This window comes from Gymnoscopelus microlampas (genome assembly GCF_963454915.1).
Source record: "Gymnoscopelus microlampas genome assembly, chromosome: 12".
NCBI lineage: Eukaryota > Metazoa > Chordata > Actinopteri > Myctophiformes > Myctophidae > Gymnoscopelus > Gymnoscopelus microlampas.
The window spans coordinates 48,833,522-48,853,521 of record NC_139949.1 but is presented as its reverse complement, the minus strand read 5'-3'; the positions used below and the strand labels follow the sequence as shown (position 1 = coordinate 48,853,521).

The following is a 20,000-nucleotide window of genomic DNA, read 5'->3' as shown; positions in this document are numbered from 1 at the left end:
CCCTATTTTAAACCTTGTTTAGTTTGGTGTAATCGTTTAGTTTATTTTGGTTATAATAATGGTTTGGTATGTCCACCTTTTATTCTAACTCGCAGCACGGCACGACTAGCGAGACTAAACTAATTGATCCGCATTATGTGGGGAACAAAAACAAAGCGACGCCAACCGGAACCAACCACCGGAACTATTTTTTGCCCCCCTTTTTTCTAAACCGGATCACACGGCTAGTTTTAGAACGAATACCAGGCTTTCCTCCAAGGTGGAAAGTCTCACAGTATCAACCCTCAGTATTTGAACCCTGGTCTTCTCTCCACTCATCGCCAGATCATTGCACAACCTCCCATGGTAGTAGCATGATTGAATACCAGTTGTATTTGCAAGTGAAGTTACTAGTCTGTATTTCAAGTTGTGTTACTTAGTATTCCTACTGTTGGGTTACCTCTTACCTGCAACTCAAACTCTTCTCCTCTGCTTCAGAACCCAGCTCACCTGTTCCACTGCCTGCCTGCCTGCCAGGCCTCTGCCCTGCCTGCCTGCTCACTTCCATGCCTACTTACTTCCACCTTGGTTTGAATAAAGATCTTTTAACCTGACTGTGTTTAGTCTCTGCATTTGGGTTCACTAGTTTCCCGGTACCGTGACAGCAACAGTCATTCTGCAGAATCTGCAAACATCTCTCCATGTAGTTTATTTGACTATTATGAATTGGGTTTATATACTTAGCGCCAAATGTATTAAGTAAGTACAGGTATAAGTTCCTCTCAAGGTAATTTAAGGTACATTCTGGCTGCTCATGTGTTTGAGGTGCTACAGTATAGCCTGTATATCTCTTATTTGACGACTCTGCACCTCCTCCACATAAAGACATCCGTTTGCTCTGGGTAGAAAATGATTATAATTTCCCCGGCTTTTGGTTCCACGACTGTGAACGTTTGGCTGAGCACACAGTGCTCTCTGCTCCTCCAGCTTTAATGAAAAGCCATCCTTTGATTTGTCACGATTGAATCCACCTGCAGCACAAACCCACTGATAATATCGTTGCTGTCAGGCAGCAACCTCTTATCTCCATGTTTTAACCTGCCACGACATTGACTGAATGCGTCACGCCGGTTTCGCCCGTTAACCCAAAATAGCTCAGCCTCCGTGTCAAATCTTTAGTACAGCACGTTACCACGTACAGTATATGTTTTTCTTTTTTGCATTTTTATCCCATGATCTTGTAACCCTTTTTTTTCACCCAGTGCCAATTGCCTAACCATGTAATCCTGAGCTCTACTCTCCCTCTGCCAGCCTGGGGAGAGCCCCAAACTGAGCTCATGCTTCCTTCAATGCGTGAGGAGTGAGCAGGCCGCTTCTTATCACCCGTTTCCCCGGTTTGACGTATAGAGCATGGAAGGAACACGTTATTCAAACCAGTTCCTTTCCCCTCCATCAGGCGCCCCGGCTGAACAGGGGGAGGCAGTATAGAGAGCAGGATTACTGCATGTTTTTTTGTGAGGGTACCTACACTAAGGGACAAGGGGAGGACATGCAAACTCCACACAGAAAGGCCCTTTCACCAACCCCACCTTGGGTATGGGCACTGATGACGTGGAGGAGAGAACACGCCCCCCAGTGCCCCAAGATTTCCTGGCGGGAATCAAACCCAGGACCTTCTACCTGTAAGGCGACAGCGCCACCGTGCCCCGTTACTACATACTGTATATGTGCGTGCAGTTTGTGAACGACAGTGGTGAAGCTGCACTAGACAGACTGGCTGCTTGTGTGTATGTAATCAAAGGACAACTTTGGTTTTTCACAACCAAGGTTTATATTTTAGCTTGTAATTAAAGTAAATAAAAGATGAGTGTTGTTGTTTTTTATTTTACTGCTTTCTATCATTTTAGCAATTTCCGCGATATTTTTTACAGTGGGCGGGGGCATTCTGTCCGGTGGCTAAATATGTCTTTTTTTACACAATAAAAAAGGTCCCATGGTCTTTGATGGTCAGATGTGAGTTATTGGGGGCTAGAAGAGCTACTGTAAATAATAATAAAGAAAACGCTGAGTTATTGTGTAAAAAAAATACATATTTAGCCAACGGACAGAATGCCCCCGCCCACTGTAAAAAACATTGATAAATTGCAAAAACTATAGAAAGCAGTAAATGGAAAAAAAATACACTCATCTTTTATTTACTTTAATTACAAGCTAAAATATAAACCTTGGTTGTGAAAAACCAAAGTTGTCCTTTAAGTGGTCAAATGTATGTATTTGCCTCTCAATTGAGAACTGAGTGTGGATATATTAAATCAAACAATATAAACGTTTTGTATAGTTGTATAATTGCATAATAGATGCATTATATAATGTGTGATTGAAGAACGGAGCTAACCTGACGCCGCCAGATGGAACAAGCTTGTTTCACACGCTACTTCCATCTGGGACCCCGGTAGCAGAATTGATGCAAAACGGCGATCCCTTTTTTCAAGCTACTTGGCAGGTGATTTTATCATATTATTTTATTCAAAAGACAATGACAAAAACTAAATCAAAATGTGTTGTCAAAATCAACACTGCTCTGCACACTGGTTGAAAACCACTCAACTATACTGTTCAGGCTTGCATGTCCAGAGGTGGTTCAGGGTTCTTTGTTGTGCCGTGCACAAAGGAAGGCCTATAATAATTGCAGCGCTATTTGAGCTCCTGTGAGAGTTGTGTTGCTGTATTATACCGCTCCTATAATGTAAAACTCCTGACTGTTCATTCAACTCTATGAGCCTATTACGGGTCAACTGCTACATTCTCACAGTTTAAATTAACACTCAGGAGTTTTTGCTGCGCATGCATTATTGACGTTATACAGTCTGAGAGCATTCTTTGTTTATGCAGCAAATATCGACCGAGCAGAAATACTTTTTTTAATATTAACACCTTCCCGTATACATGTAGTGAATACTGAAGCCATACGCCCCGAGAGGCTTCACTATCATTTTAGATAAGTTGAGGGCTTTTAGGAATAATGTGGAGCTGCGTGGCTAAAATCCCACTTTATAAAGTAAAAGTAGACACTTAACTTAGAGTTTACACCTCATACTGTAAAGTAGACACGTACTAGAGTTTACACCTCATACTGTAAAGTAGACACATACCAGAGTTTACACCTCATCCTGTACAACCACAGTCCTCTACTGCTGGCAAGTCAGCTGGAGTATTTATGTGATTAACCATCTCTATTCCGTCCCTATTCTGGGGTAAACATTCAGCGACAGTAGCAGACGGACGGACCAGTGTTTGATGTGATTTTGACACGTTTTGATTTAGTTTTAGTCTTTTGAATAAAATTCCATTTAGTTTTAGTCATATTTTAGTCATCTGAAATGTTTTAGTTTTTGGCTAGTTTTAGTCGACTATATATCATAAGATTTTAGTCGACTAAAATGTATTTTGGTGGTGCCTTGATGGCGTTGTGATGCCTGATTTCACACTTGGCTGCATGCTGAAAATAGCAGATCTACAAGCTCACAACGTGTTGCAGCGCGACGCATTGTGAGCTTGTAGATCTGCTACTTTCAGAGTGCAACACCCGAGCGCAACCAAAAATACAATTACTTGTCTTAGTTCTACTGGATCTCTTCTCCACTAGTCCCTCACTAACATTTTAGTCTAGTTTTTAATTGTTGACAAAATTGTCAATATATTTAGTCATAATTTTAGTCATCTTAGCTTAGTTTATATTTTGTTTTTATTTAGTTTTCGTCAGTAATAAAAGGTAGTCGACGAACATTTTTCGTCATAGTTTTAGTCGACTAAATCAACACTGGGACAACAACTTGGAAGACATACCGTACATACATACTCTACATAGAGACGAATGCTCTTCTAGACAGCTCACCCCTTAGGCTTAATGCTGTAATATGAAGCCATTCATGGAAGAATGTTCATTCATGTACGATATATGGTCAAAGTCGTGAATAGACAATGTAGTGAGGTTTAAATGTCTTGGTCTAACCATCACCTTGCTTGATGGTCGTTGCTTTATTTTTCCAATCCCTTTCCCCCAGAGCCTAACTAACCCGGCAGGTCCAGGCGGGGGAATCAAACCATGCAGCAACCCAGCCAGCCTCTCTCATGTACGGTACGTACCTGATGTAGAATCCTCTCTTTGGGTTGCTCCGCAGTGTGGTGGTACCAGAGCCCATACTGCTGTTCATCAGCTGTTCCCTCAGATCGTGGATCTTAGCTTCAAAACGGCTGTATTCTGAACACAACGATAGAAAAAAACGCATGAAGATGCTGTAAATGAATTGCTCTTCTAGGGTGTTTGTTCAGTAACAGGGGTCTCCCCGTCTTTCCAGCTCTTTTGTAAAATATTTTTTTCATGGCGGGATAGCCTACCAATTTTATCCAGTCACGAGAGAGAACCCATACAGGATACAGTATAAGCAAAGAAATCAGCAGACACAATTGGAACTAGAACACCATAAAATTGAAGTTGATTCGATGAAATTGTCAACCCACCGTAAAATGTATTTTCTATTAAAGAGCTGGAGAGACAGGGAGACCCCCTGTTACTGAACAAACACTCTATAGCAGCGGTTCTTAAAGTGGGGTCTCGGGAGGGTGCCGTTGGGGTTTAGATAGCGGGGGGGAATCGCACAGGGGGGGGGGGGGGGGTGGGGGGGTGTTGGTTGGAATGGGGTCGCCCAAAAAAATCCCTCATAATATGGGGTCGTGGTATAAAAAGGTTTTGTGTATAACAGTGACAAAAAAACGTACCATCTGGTCTGTACTGGGCGATGATGGTGACGGTTTGTCCGGCGTTCTTCAGCGCTGCCGCTGCCTGTTCGTGCGTGGCCATGCGCAGGTCCACGCCGTTCACCTGACAACACAGAACAAACACTGTTAAAAAAACATTGTTATTATCTTTTTTTTAACCCGAAATGAAATACACAATTCACAATATTAGACCACACAAAAATTAGGGATGTCCGATATTATCGGCCTCCCGATATTATCGGCCGATATTAGCATAAAAATTGATATCGGGAAAATATCGGTATCGGTTTTTGAAAAAAAAACATATATATTTTTTTTTTTGGCTTTATAAATAAGTTACAGGAGTTCTTACTGTATATGGTGTGTGTGATATGAAATTTGAGCTTACCCTAATCACAATAATCCCTGCATATATCGGTATCGGTTGATATCGGTATCGGTAATTAAGAGTTGGACAATATCGGTATATCGGTTATCGGTAAAAAAGCCAATATCGGACAACCCTAACAAAAATAGCCTGATTTGCTCCGTTCAGCTGACTTGACCAAAAAATATCACTTACCCTACCTTCAATCCATCTATATTGTTTCCTGCTCAAGGCTTATTATTGGTACATTTGGTTTAGTTTGTTTAGATTACATAGACACGCAAATCAAACAAACACATTGATTTAAAATAATCAAGGATTAAGACACAACAAAGTCCAGAGTTTATCATGTGTGTGATTTACATCACTAAATACACACTGACAATCTGACATTGTATAAAATAAAGGAAAACAATACAATTAAAAAGGCTTATCTTATCTCGCATAAGAACCTTATCCATCAGCAAACGTTTTTTTAAACATGCTAAAATTTGTAGAAGCCTAAATGTAATTGCTACAGTATATCAAAGCTGTTCCATTTCCATGACCCCTAAGCAACAAGACCTTTGAATTTATAAAGACACACATTAGATTATTCACACTGGCTCTTTTGAAGATATTAAATGTGTGCTTCCCTGGTATGAGTAGAAAAGGGGGGGAAAAAATGTTCGGGTCAGCGTGAATAATCTAATGACTGAAGGTCAGCCTGGACAGAGTGCCTCATAGATTCCATTGGAAGCCGGTTTGAGTTCTTTGAATGGTGTGACCCAGTACAACCCCGACTAATCTATTCTGAGCAGTCTGCAGCTTGACTTTGAGGACTTTATTAAAGTGAAAGTCTCAAACCAGGAAGTGCAGAGCAAAGTCACAGTGACATCAAATTAATGAGTTTTGGCTGAAACTAACTTTGAATCCTTATCCAGTAACCTAGAGGTTATAGCTAACATTTTTAGTCATAATGCTGAGAACCTAGTACCCAACACTATCATCCAATCTCCTCTCTAGAATACAACAAGTTATCCTACCTCATTGATGTTTTTTTTTAGAGACTACTAGTTTATTTTATTCAACACATCCCCAAAATATGAGTTCAAGTTCAAGTTCAAGTATTTATTTGCCATTTCAAAACAAGTTTGATAGGAAATTGTCTTGGTGCTTCCTCTCACATACAAGACAACACAATAAACAACAGCACAAAGACAAGAACAAAAAGAGACACAAGAAACAGAACCAAACCAGGACCATGAGGTCTTACTTAGAAACATTGAACCTTGTAAAAATGAGATATGGTACAGTAAATGTTTTGCAAATGATGCCTCTATAGTGAGTAAAATGCTGAATAAGCATTAAATAATGATTTGACATTCTCATGCTTTTTTTTATTCACCACTTCACACTTTGGGCTGAAGGAACGAGGGCAGAAATGTAAACTAAGTGAATTTTCATTTCATTTATGCCACAACATGTTTTATTCACATGCTTATGATGTATTTTTTTTATATTTGATTAACCACCATGTCCGCTAGTATTTCTCTATACTAGAACCAATTTTCTTCACCGAAAATAGCCGCAAACCAGGGTCCATAAGGTTAAAGGAGTAGTTCACCCAAGAAATGATTATTATCATTTTACAGTCTGTTCTACCAAAGTCATTTCTTTAAAGATGAAAGCCGTAGCGGTTCTTACACTCAGTATCTGGTCCCCCTTGTGCAGCTCTCCGCTGAGGTCGGCCGGACCCCCTGCTAGGATGAAGGAGATGAAGATGCCCTCTCCGTCCTCTCCTCCCACGATGTTAAAGCCCAGCCCTGTGGAGCCTCTGTGGATCAGCACCCTGCGAGGGTCCCTGCATCATGGATGAGACACAGAGGAGGAAGACACACAGTTAAAACCCATCAGCACCCAACAAGGGTCCCTGGTACACAGAGTGGGAAGACACAGAAATAAAACCCATCAGCACCAGTGTTCATATCGTCGACTAAAACCATGACAAAAAATGTTCGTCGACTACCTTTTTTCACCAACAAAAACCAAAAAATACTTCAATTACACACCCCACGAAGCCTTGAATTCATGTCACATTCCTGAGACAAAATCTTGATGACCGGTGGAAAGATGCTGATGTATCCGGTAGGAGACTCAAAGGAGACTCTTTGAGTCTCCTACCGGATAGACCACCGGTCATCAAATTATTGTCTTAGGAATGTGACATGAATTCAAGGCTTCATGGGGTGTGTAATTGATAGAAAATACGTATGTTTTTGGGTGAACTACTACTTTAAAACTAAAATAAAAACTGAGCTATGAAGACTAAAACTATGACTAAATATAATCGACATTTTCGTCAACAAATAAATGTTAAGGAGGGACTAGCGGAGAAGAGATCCAGTAGAACTGAGACAAGTCATTTTATGCTGCTGTGTAATTGCCCTGGCTGCATATTAATGGTCCAGTCAGTATGAGTCCAGTCAGAGGCTACTTAAACCACCGCTAACAAGACAAGACAGCCGTGACCAGTGGTGCAGTGCTGATTTTATCTGTGGTGGTATGCTATTTTAATGACACCTACACTACAGGATTTAGCTCGTAAGTAAAAGTCAAATCAAAACTGCGATGTACTGTAGAAATGATCTGTTACAAGTAAATTCAAAATCTACTTGAGTAAAAGTACAAAAGTATTGTACTTTGTATTTTATTTTGTAGTATCAAAATGTACTTAAAGTACCAAAAGTAAAAGTACGTACGTATGCATTGTGCATAATGTCCCATTTCACAAGTTTGAAAAGTATAAAAAATATTTTGAAAATAGCCGATCTACAAGCTGACAATGCGTTGTTTTGCGACGCATCACGCATTGTCAGCTTGTAGATCGGTTATTTTCAAATGGCCAAAATATATATATGGCTGAAGTGGTTAATGTGTGTTTTGTAACTAGTAACTAAAGATTTCATATAATTGTAGTGGAGTAAAAGTACAATATTTTCGTCCGGGATGTAGTGGAGTAGAAGTAAAAGTACATAAAATTGGAAATACTCCAGTAAAGTAAAACGTACCTCAAAATTATACTTAAGTACAGTACTTGAGTAAATCTTTGGCCATACGCCATGGTACTGCGTGCAATGAGCAATGCAACACTGGCCTTGACAATGGAGAAGGGAGTTCAAGTGATGCCAAGACATAAAACACACAGCCTGCCCTACTGTCTGCTTCCTTGCAGAACGGGAAGATCAATATTTGTTTTCATCATATTGAATGGAAAATGCATTTGTCTCATCTGTAATGAAATGTTCCGTATGTTTTCACTAAGCTGGTTCGCAACGTTAATGCGACCACAGCGGCTTTGTGTGTGTGTGTGTGTGTGTGTGTGTGTGTGTGTGTGTGTGTGTGTGTGTGTGTGTGTGTGTGTGTGTGTGTGTGTGTGTGTGCGTGCGTGCGTGCGTGTGTGTGAGAGTACCATTCTGACCCAAAACATATAATTATGGCGTGGCAACAAGCAGTCGTCCAACCACGCAGGATATGAACATTAGAATTATATTCAGTGGTTGACGGATTTATGAATGAGCTGAATTCCCAGCTGCAAGGCAAATCGATCATTATTTTGTACTGTACAAATAACAAAGAGCACAAAATTCTATAGATCATCTCTGTCCAAAACTGTTACTTTTCAGGATCCAAATAAATAAAAAAAACAGCAAAAGGAGCAGATCTACAAGCTGAAAACACGACGCAAAGCAACGTGTTTTGATGCTTTGGCGTGACACTGTAGTATGATCAAGTAGGGCATTCATTTACAAAAAAACACGAGCAGTTGAAATATGGGTTCGCGTGTGTGTGTTCACTGTGGGTCCAGGCCGTCGCCACATGGACGGCACTTTGGATATCATCTTCACCACTATGAGGTACACCACTACCACGCAATGTTCCCAAAGAAAACATTATTAACCACATTAACGTCTTCACATTAAACAACAATGGGGTTGCCAGGTTTCACGAGAGAAACAAGCAACCAGGTCTATGAAAACAAGGCGTACGTGTCCGCCGTGCACACTAACAAAACATTATTACGGTTGTGTGTGTGTGTGTGTGGTGTGGGTGCGGGTCCTGCGGTCGTGTGTGCGTGTGTGTGTGTGTGTGTTCACGAAGCCACGGGACGCGCACGCATGCGGGTTTGACTAAGCATAGCCTACTGCAAGGGGTCCGGGACCCCTAGGGGGTCCTCAGAGTTACTACAGGGGGCCCGCCAAATCTTTGTGTGATAGGATTTTTTATTTTACCTTAATCACCAGAACCCTGGCATCCATTTTCTGAGGAGAACTTTAAAAAAATAGCAGATCAGCTATTATTGGCAAAGAGGTATAGGTGTAGAGGGAAGAAAGAGCAGACCAAGTAAACAAAAAATGTTGAATCTGAAACACAATTTTATACAATATAGAGTAGGGGGTCCCTGCTTTATCTCTCTCTCAGCTAGGGGGTCCTTGGCCTGAAAACGTTGAAGACCCCTGGCCTACTGTGTATAACCCCACGTTTGCTCATACTTTTGACTGCGCACTTCACCGGGTATGGACTAGTTCTGTATAGTTCTACAGCTCGTCCCATATCATCCATGATGAGGAACATACTGTAGATTAAGGGCGTGGTGGTTTTCTCTCACTCACCTGGGCAGGTCTTCATCTCCCATCATGCCGTGCAGGACGGGCGAGAAGCGGCTGGGCGAGGTGGGCGTGAGGGCTTGTGGGTAATCTGAACCCAGATAGTTAGGATGGCTGATGTCTGTGTCCATATGGGAGTATGCTGCATGGGGAAGAAAAACACAGACACATAGAGAGAGGTCCCTCAGAAATGCATGAATAAAGATTTCCCTTTTAATTTAACTCTGAATGTAACCGAATGGACCCTTTGGTTACATTTGAACACTGTAGTTAGGTTGGCTGATGATGTCTGCGTCCATTATATAATGCTGTGAGAAACATAGTCTGAACAGAAAGAGGAACAGCGCCCCCTGTCTTCAGAAAAGCATGAATACGGATGCCGCTGAGCATTGGAGTAGAAGTATAAAGTATCAAATGCTAACTCAAGCAAAACAAATACCTCAAATTTGTACTTGAGTAAATGTACTTCATTACTTTCCAGCACTGCACAATAGGAAACCATTTGACAATGTTCATTGCACAAGAAGAAAAAACAACAACAAAAAACGAAACATAAACATGAGACCTATGAGGTATTTGTACAAAATGATTGCTGGCATGGTTCATTGAATGTACTAACTGTAGTTTGAGCCTTTGCTCTGACAAAACAGTAACCTTTACACACATTACAGATGACATTTGAGACACCATAGAATGATGATGCAACATGTCTGGGTTTTTCTGTATGTTCCTGCCAAAGAGGATTATAATGGCCCCAAAGAAACCAGGTGCTCTATTTATGAAAACGTAACATTATCCAACTCTAAGATGAGGTTACATGTTGTTCTTTTTGTGTTGTCTGGGAGCCATTGTGTCTCCAAGGTGTGTCTGCTGCTACAGGATGCATTGTGAGCTTGTAGATCTGCTATTTTCAAAAGATTTTTATACATTTGAAATGTTTAAATGGGACATTCTTAATAATGAGTACTTTCACGTTTGGTACTTTGAGTACATTTTGATGCCAATACTTTTATACTTTTATTCAAGTACATTTGGAATTCCGGACTTTTACTTGTAACAGAGTATTTCTACATTGCAGTATTGATACTTTTTATTAAGTAAAATATTTGAGTTCTTTTTCCACCACTGCAAGATAAGCACTGGTTCTCACCGTGGGGGTCCGGGGACCAGGGGTTTCAGGGGGGGTCCTCAGTTAATGGACCCTTAGAGGTCTGTAACTCTGAGAGTGTACAAAGGGAACCAAATGCACCCTTACGGGTCCATTTGGTTCCCTTTGTACACTCTCAGAGTTAAATTAACAGAGTAGACTGGAGATTGTAGAGATATACGAATGGTATCAAACGGGGGTCCCAAGCCTAATGCATGTCAAACCTGTGGGTCCTTGAAATTAAAAAGGTGGTGTAGGTTTCATTTAACATAATTGTATGACACACAGGTTAAAAATGCATACATTGCCAGATATGTATAATGGTCCTAATTAATACTGTATACTGTATATTGCCCTGCTGCCCTAAAGGCCCTGTATTCTTAAATGTTTTATTTATTACCCATTTTTCTCCTCAACTTAGTTCACACTGTGTGTGTGTTGTCCCTGCTTCTGTATCCTACTGAGTGTACCCGGCCCGTAGGAGTATACATGTAGTGATATCACCCTCCTCCTCGCCCGGCTTCCCTCCCCCAAACAGTTATTATACATGCATATTATGCATATTATAGACGCTCGACAAAGCCGGATGCACCACGGTGGATTTGAACCCACAACCTCCGTGGTGCATGGGCAGCTATTTTACCACTGCACCACCCGAGTGCCTTGGAGCCCTGTATTCTTTTTTTTTAGAAATATATTTGTTGTGCCTTTTAGCTTCTGTTTTTTTTCTGCCTTTATTGATAGAATACAGTAGACTGACAGGAAATGGGGAGAGAGAGATGGGGAGTGACAGGCAGCAAAGGTCGTCAGGATCGGGAATCGAACCCGCGACACACTTGGCAGCCTAGGTGCCCGGACCGCTACGCCAGCCGTCCGGGCCGGAGCCGTGTATTCTAATGACACACACACACACACACACACACACACACACACACACACACACACACACACACACACACACACACACACACACACACACACACACACACACACACACACACACACACACACACACACACACACACACACACACACACACGTGTGACCACAGTTGTCTGTGCTATCTGATGATTCAATCACTTTACAATGACACAACTCACGATCCCATGCAGGAACCAATCAGTGTGAGTTGATTGGCCTTGTTGTGGCCATGCAGCTACGTATTTTGGTATTTTTGCACAAAAGCGTTGTACGAAGAAGTATAAAATAGGATTTAAGTTGTTAATCAGACTAAGCAAGACACTTGCTTAGTCCGAGCAAGAGCTCCCCGAGCACTGTGTTAATAAGTGCTACAGTGCTAATAGTTAGGATGGGTAAATGGAGAGGACACATTTCACATATTATGTGCAAACATACGGTGACAAAAAAAGACCCCAAAGGAGTGGGGAGCAGATGTGACCCATTTCTAATAGAGCCGAGTCGTCTAGCCTTTTTCATTTCATGTGAAAGCAGGGAATCATACATGAAGCTACAAATTGAAATATTGATTGTGCAGTTTTGACCCACCAGTTTTGGATATATGGCTTACAGTATATGTCTTCCAGAGATACAGAGAGCTGAGAAAACAGCCACAAAAAGGCCACTTATTTTGTTCTGTGAGATTTTCACACGTATCCCAGAATTCCTAGCTTAAAGGTGGGGGTCTGAGGGGGACAGGTGAATTATGGCTCTGAATCGTGGTGTAAAACGTACTGTTGGTGAGGTCAGGAGGGTTGTAGTTGTTGGTCAGGTACAGGCTGTTGGGCTTGGCCACTCTGAGGTAGACCACCTCCGCTGTGTTCTTCAGAGCGCCCACCGCGTCCTCGTGCATCACGTCCTCCAGACACACGCTGTTCACCTAAACATTACACACAACCCCAACAAGTTATTATTATTATTATTAACAAATCATTACACAACCCCAACAACTTATTATCATTAACAAATCATTACATAACCCCAACAAGCACAGTAACACGCTTTAGAACATTGCAAGGATTTAGAAGACATTTTAGAATTATATATTATTATGGCGTTTAGCTAGAAGGAATGGACAGCTAGTTTTTGCTTTCACTCTTACATTTTTCTTAATGTTTTTGTATTGTTCTTTTGTTTTTAATTGTCATTGAATAGCTTTTATATTTCATGTTTGTCTTTATGTACGTGAAGCGAGCGCGCAAGTGTGTATGTGTGCGTGCGCGAACTTGTGTGTGTGTGTGTGTGTGTGTGTGTGTGTGTGTGTGTGTGTGTGTGTGCGTGTGTGCTGTACAGTATGTACTTGTATTACTACCCACATGGGGACTCCCCACAAGGTCAGTATATAAGACCTGTCAGAACTGACCTAATGGGGACATTGTTCTGTTCCCCTGGGGGGGGGAGGCTCTGTGTCATGGCTATAAGAAAGAGTTTTATAGAGCTACGGTTACATGTAGTAAAAGATTCAGGTTGGGCCCGGGGTTAGGATTATACTGTAGGTATTTAGGGGTTAGGATTATGAGTATTTAGAGGTTAGGATTATAGGTATTTAGGGGTTAGGAGGTAATAGGGGGGCTGGGTAGTCTCACATACTGTGGCCACATGATCAGAGATCTCCACCTACTGATTATGTCTGGGGAAATCTAAATTCAAATGTACAGTATGGGCTAGAACGGCAGTGGATTAAAGCATAATGAAATCTAATGGTGTAAAGTAACTAAGTATATTTACTCAAGTACTGTACTTCAGTACTTGAGTAAAGTCTGTTGGTGAATAATGATTTTTGGTGATTACTTTGCCAATGTGGAAAGGAATAACGCTGTATTCTGTTGAATTCATATGGATTGCTCCTGTGACATACTCTACAGTAGAAGTGAGTGTTGTAGTGACTACTACTGAAGGCCGTAGCAATCCTCAGAGCAGATTAAAAGCCTTTTAGTCTGCTCTGAGGAATGCTACGGCCGAAACGCGTTAGCGTTCTCGCAATAAAATGAGAAACTGAGCCACTGTCTTGCAGTATTTATTTTGGAGTGCCGCTTTTTCCACTGGTTTTTGATTTGATTTATATACATAGCTGAGCACCCACTGCCTAAAGTAGGATAATTCCTTTTAACAGGTCGTTCATGAAAGTCCTTGCCAGAGGAAGCGCACCAGTTTTTCTTTCTTATTTATATAGTGTGTGGAATATGTTTGTATTTTTTGACAAGAAACATCTCAGTCAAAATGGACTATTGTTATGGTCTGAGGCACTGTCAGTGCCACAACGCATGTGTGTGAGTGTGGACGGTAGGCGCGTTCGTGTTCATGTAGCCTAGTATTTGGGTAGGATGGCCTGGAAGGGCCCAGTCCAGGCCTGCCACCAGCACCATTTTGAACTCACCGCTACACTGTTACTGTCCTGCAGTACTTCCTTTCTCCATAAGGTGGCAGCACAGCCCCCCTGGCCCACTACAGTAAAAGCCTCATCCTGTCCTATACACATCTATTAGCATATATTAATGACAGCTATCCCATAGCCTGGGAGACTTACTGCTGTCATGTATTTATACATGCACAATATGTGTGTGTGTGTGTGTGTGTGTGTGTGTGTGTGTGTGTGTGTGTGTGTGTGTGTGTGTGTGTGTGTGTGTGTGTGTGTGTGTGTGTGTGTGTGTGTGTGTGTGTGTGTGTGTGTGTGTGTGTGTGTGCGGGTGCGTGTATTGCTTGTGGAATTGGAGAACTATTAGGAAACGGTTCAGGTTTGAGGTTATAGGATTAGGTTTTTTCTACCCGTCTTGCACGGAAAATAGCTGATCTACAAGCTCACACCTAAAAATTATAAAATCGCCGTCGTAAAAGGTTGATGTACTCGCAAGTATATAATACAAATGTGCGTGTGTGCGTGTGTGTGAGTGATTGTGTGTGTGTGTGTGTGTATGCGTGTGTGAGAGACTGACCGCTAGTATCTTATCCCCGATCTGTAAGCGTTGGTCTTTGTGAGCGGCCCCGCCCTCGATGATCTTGGTGACATAGATGCTGTTATCTCCTGGTATGTGCTGGTTCCCTACTCCACCTGCAATACTGAACCCTAGACCTGGTGGTAGAGAGACATAGCGAGAGAGAGAGAGAGAGAGAGAGAGAGAGAGAGAGAGAGAGAGAGCGAGAGTGAGAGAGTAATGCTGAGACAAAGTAATGCTGGCAGTAAAGTAACTCATGCTCTGAATTATTAAAGTTTTGACTTCATTAAAGCGTTTCCTTTGAACACAACACAACAGATAGATGGAGGCCACAGGAGGGAACAGTTTGATCACACACAAACACATCTGATAGAGTGTTAAAAAGAAGCACTTTATTAAATACACATCCAGGTTAAATGGGTGTAAAAGATACAAACTGACATCAAAACGAATAGAATTAGCACATCACTTCATTGAGGTGCCGGGTTGGAAAGTAACATGAAGAAAAAGAATAAACCCACACACTCATCTGCTCCAATGTACATTCATTGACAATGTTTGGAGCCAAGGCTCTTCATCGGGTCAAACTCAGATCCAAACTGACAAACTTGCTGACACTCCCTCTCTCTCTCCCCCCCTATCGCTCAGTCTGTCCATCCGTCTATTTGTCTATCTATCTACGTTATGTGTGTCTGTCTGTCTGTCCGTTTATCCGTCCACCCCCACTACGACACACCTACCCACCCAGCAGTGGTGGAAAAAGTACCAAAATGTTGTACTTAAGTAAAAGTATCAATACTGCAAAGTAAAAGTTCGGAATTCAAAATGTACTTGAGTAAAGCATTGGCATAAAAATGTACTTAAAGTGCCAAAAGTAAAAGTACTTACAAGGCAGAATGTCCCAGTAAAAAAAAAGAAATCTTTTGAAAATAGCAGATCTACAAGCTCACAATGTGTCGCATCGCGACATATTGTGAGCTTGTAGATCGGCTATTTTCAAATGGCCAAAATATATATAGGGCTGAAGTAGCCTCGGTCCCAGCCTCACTCATCTGCGAAGAGAAGAGCCTGGTCACGACCTAAAGCAGCGAGTGTCTAGGAAGTCTGAGTGGACAGAATTTCCATTTCCCCCGGAAACAATATTTTTTGACCAATCACAACACTCGTTTCATTCGCGGAGAATGTTAACAGATTTGTAAAGCATCAACGTCATTTCCTTGGGCGGTACTTCCGCCAAATTCAACCATTTCCGGTTGTCAACTTCCTAGACAACCAACATCCCAGGTCTTGCCCAGCGTGGGGCTGAAGTGGTTACTGTATGTTTTGTAATAATAATCAAAATTGACAAAGTAACTAGTAACTAAAGTTTTCAAATAATTGTAGTGGAGTAAAAGTACAATATTTGCTTCTGAGATGTAGTGGAGTAGAATTAAAAGTACTGAAAATTGGAAATACTCCAATAAAGTAAAAATACCTCAAAACGGTACCTAAGTACAGTAATTGAGTAAATGTATTTAGTTATTTTACACCACTGCAACCCACCTAAACACCCACCCACCCACCCAGCCAGCCGTCCGTCCGTCCGTCCGTCCGTCCGTCCGTCCGTCCGTCCGTCCGTCCGTCCGTCCGTCCGTCCGTCCGTCCGTCCGTCCGTCCGTCCGTCCGTCCGTCCGTCCGTCCGTCCGTCCGTCCGTCCGTCCGTCCGTCTGTCTGTCTGTCTGTCTGTCTGTCTGTCTGTCTGTAGGAACGTGTACCTTTGGGCCCTTTGATGAGCTTGATCTCGGTGACCTTCTCTGCGGCCGGTTTCCGGCGCAGGACGTAGAGTCGTACGATGGCCCCGGCCTCCTTCAGGGCCTCCACGGCCAGGCTGTGTGTCACTTCCCTCACATCCACGTCGTTCACAAACAAGATGCAGTCGTTCACACTGAGAGAGAGCACAAACAACGCAAAAACAAAAACATGACCTCGTTTTGTGGAGGATAAAGAGAATGATGATGGTAAATATAGAACCACTACAGAGGATATGGAGCAGTCAAAGACTCCTATGTTTACAGCACTGGGGAATCCGGAGTTGCAAAAGTACCAACTTTACAACTTAATCCATTGAGACCGGGAAAGCTTCTCTGTCACTTTTAGATTTCTTTAGCTCTTCAAAAATAGCAGATCTACAAGCTCATAGCGCGGCACCGAGTGCCGCGCTATGAGCTTGTAGATCTGCTATTTATTTTTTAATTAGAAAAAGAAAATTGTGCAAATCTTTGAATATATATTTTTTAAAGCGAACATTTGTAACTCAAATCTTTGCGTCTGGGGATTCTACAAATGTCTTCTAAATCCTAATTTGATAAAAGTTATGTTGATATAATATCAGTGGTCCTCAAACTTTTTTCATGTCAAGGACCCCCAGAATGATATGTTTTTGGACCTCAAAATATGTTGTTCCAGGGACCCCCCAGAAGCAAAGATTTGAGTTAAAAATGTTTACTTAAAATATATATATATATATATATATATATATATATATATATATATATATATATATATATATATATATATATATATATATATATATATATATATATTCAAAGACGTGCACACATTTTTACGATTTTTCAAGAAATAGCAGATCTACAAGCTCGTATGCCGCGCTATGAGCTTGTAGATCTGCTATTTTTGAATAGCCAAAGAAATCTTAAAATGACACAGATGCGTTCCCGGTCTTAGTGGGTTAACAACATGAACGATAGTGTCCCCAATCCGGGAACCCTATTCGGTTGCCTCTGGGGGCACCACCTCCTTTTTTGTGTAGAGAAACAAACAGGAACTTGGTTTGGCTCCTCCTCTTTCTTCCATTTCCTCCCAGGTGCTTCTGTGTTTATTCTAACAACAACACTACAGTACCATGTTTAGGGCAGCGGTGCTAGCAGAATATGTCTTGAGAGATTATAGTGGCCCTATTCTGGGGCATTGTCATAATAGGCCAACATTCTGTGAAAATCTGCAGAAAATAGCCCACCATCTACTACAGTAGTTTACAATGCAGTAGTTTACAACAGTGGTTCTCAAACTTTTTCATTAAGGACCCCCAAATTGACCCTTATTAGCCCGCGGACCCCCATTTGAAAAGATAAGCCAGGGACGCCCATAAGAGAAGATGTTTACGTCTCTAGCAGTGATTCTCAACCATTTTAATTTCAAGGACCCCCAGTTTGACATGCATTAGGCTACGGACCCCCATTTAATGGCATTTCTATCTCTGGGACCCCAATTCATATCGTAAAATCAATGTTAATTTAACTCAGAGTGTACAAATGGAACCAAATGGACCCGTTAGGGTCCATTTGGTTCCATTTGTACACTCTCAGAGTTACAGACCCATAAGGGTCCATTTGGTTCCTATCCATCATTTAGCTGGGGACCCCCTGGAACCCCCTCAAGTACCCCTGGGGGTCCCCAGACCCCACTTTGAGAACCAATGTCCTAGGGCATTGTGGGCATCACTTCCTGTCGATTTGATCAGGTATCAGGTAGTCTCGCGTGGCCAGACTGTTGCCTCCCACAATTTTCAAATGTTACATGTTCATACAGTCTGGGACTCGGAAGCTCTGATCATGATTAGAATATAAACCGGATGTGAAGCCTCCTCCCCACTTCCGTTTCGTCTTTACAGTCACGCAAATTTATCCTAATATAAATACAAATCATCTAAGTATATTTAGCTTTCTGCTTAGCAGAAATGGAAATTAAATAATAAAATGTAAAGATATTTTAAAATATATTTTCGTGAACGGAAGTGCCAGCTTCCTCTCTCGGATTTGGGGAGTTCCAGACTCTATAATAGCATTCAGAGATTGTGGAATAGTTGTCTGGCTACGCGAGGCTAGGTATCAGGCATCAAATCGACAGGAAGTGATGTCCACAATGCCCTATAGGAAACTTGTGGATAGACCTCTGAGTGACCCCGGTCAACAAGAGAGACATTCTGGGTAAAATGTTGACATTGACCACTCAATTGATGAACTCATGAAGGTTTCCGCCTTTAATAAAATAAAAATGTTTGAATAAAGTGAAACACCAACTGTATATGTTTGTGATCAAGTCTTTTGGCTGTCTTTTCTTCTATTTATATAACACCACAATATGAATTTTTATTCTACTTCACGCAGATACGGGAAGTAAACCGGAGATGGCATGTCTTTTTACAGGCAATCAGCACTAACGCCTGTCTGCCCACCAGCACTGTGCAATCATGATGGGAGTTCTGGATCACAACTATCTGAGTCAAGGAGCAAAGAATGAGAGTCTATGCCACTCCAACATCAATCACCTACAGTACCATCTGCACACCGTCATTTCTCTTACACTACTGCAGACAGAAAGCGTCAACGATGTACCCGAAGAAGTCTGATTTATTTCCAGTCACTTGAGGACGATGACAATCTTTCATGACGAGACAAACTATTATGTACAATAGGCAGGTGGAATTTTTAAAGAGATTGCAATCTTTTGAACCAACGTTTTTTTTCTTTCATGAAAATGCCAGAAAAACACATGGGGCTTAAATGAAGCATACGGTGATGTATCTTATTTTGTGTAAGAAACGAATAAAATACAATAGTAATCACAGAGGTCATATCTATATAATTCTGGGGATGTATTGCACACAATACAATGCATAGTACTGTGTATATAGTCTATTGTATTGACTGTGCTGACAATGTCTAGTATGTCCTTTTCTTTTCTTTTTTAAAGATATTTTTGCGCTTGGACCGTTAGGCCAGCAGATGTTTCTCTGTAGTTACGGAACTCACTATAATGTCACTATAATGTCTATAATGTTACAGTAAATGTCACTACTGCGCATGACCTTATTTCCACTGTACTGTTAAGTGTAAATGACTGATATGGCCTAAAGACATAGCATCAACATCACCAGTGTAACTGAGAATGTAAGATCGATGTAAGTAAATGTACTTAGTTACAATACTTTACACCACTGCATTGCTGGCTTCTATGGAATCCAAATGACTGGAATCAGTCGTAGCGACAGAGAACTTAAATCCATGCATAAGGCTGTCAGAATTATGGTAATAGAAGAGGAGGGGAAAATCATGCAATGAAGCAAAGACACAAAAAGCCCTCCCTACAGGAATGGTTGCTAGGTCAACTGTAACAGAGACAGGGCTGAGACG

The 20,000-nt window shown here is 41.5% G+C and overlaps 1 protein-coding gene across 1 annotated transcript in view; it reads right to left on the bottom strand.

Moving 5' to 3' along the window:
* dlg4a (discs, large homolog 4a) overlaps positions 1 to 20,000 on the bottom strand; it is a gene marked incomplete at its 5' end in the record, with an annotated part of 225,793 nt that overhangs the window by 19,221 nt on the left and 186,572 nt on the right. Inside the window, 7 exons of the mRNA XM_084074799.1 lie at positions 4,126 to 4,240; positions 4,759 to 4,861; positions 6,812 to 6,968; positions 9,778 to 9,913; positions 12,611 to 12,755; positions 14,809 to 14,945; positions 16,563 to 16,732. Coding sequence (XP_083930925.1) covers positions 4,126 to 4,240; positions 4,759 to 4,861; positions 6,812 to 6,968; positions 9,778 to 9,913; positions 12,611 to 12,755; positions 14,809 to 14,945; positions 16,563 to 16,732 — 963 coding nt within the window. The remainder of the gene's footprint in view (positions 1 to 4,125; positions 4,241 to 4,758; positions 4,862 to 6,811; positions 6,969 to 9,777; positions 9,914 to 12,610; positions 12,756 to 14,808; positions 14,946 to 16,562; positions 16,733 to 20,000) is intronic.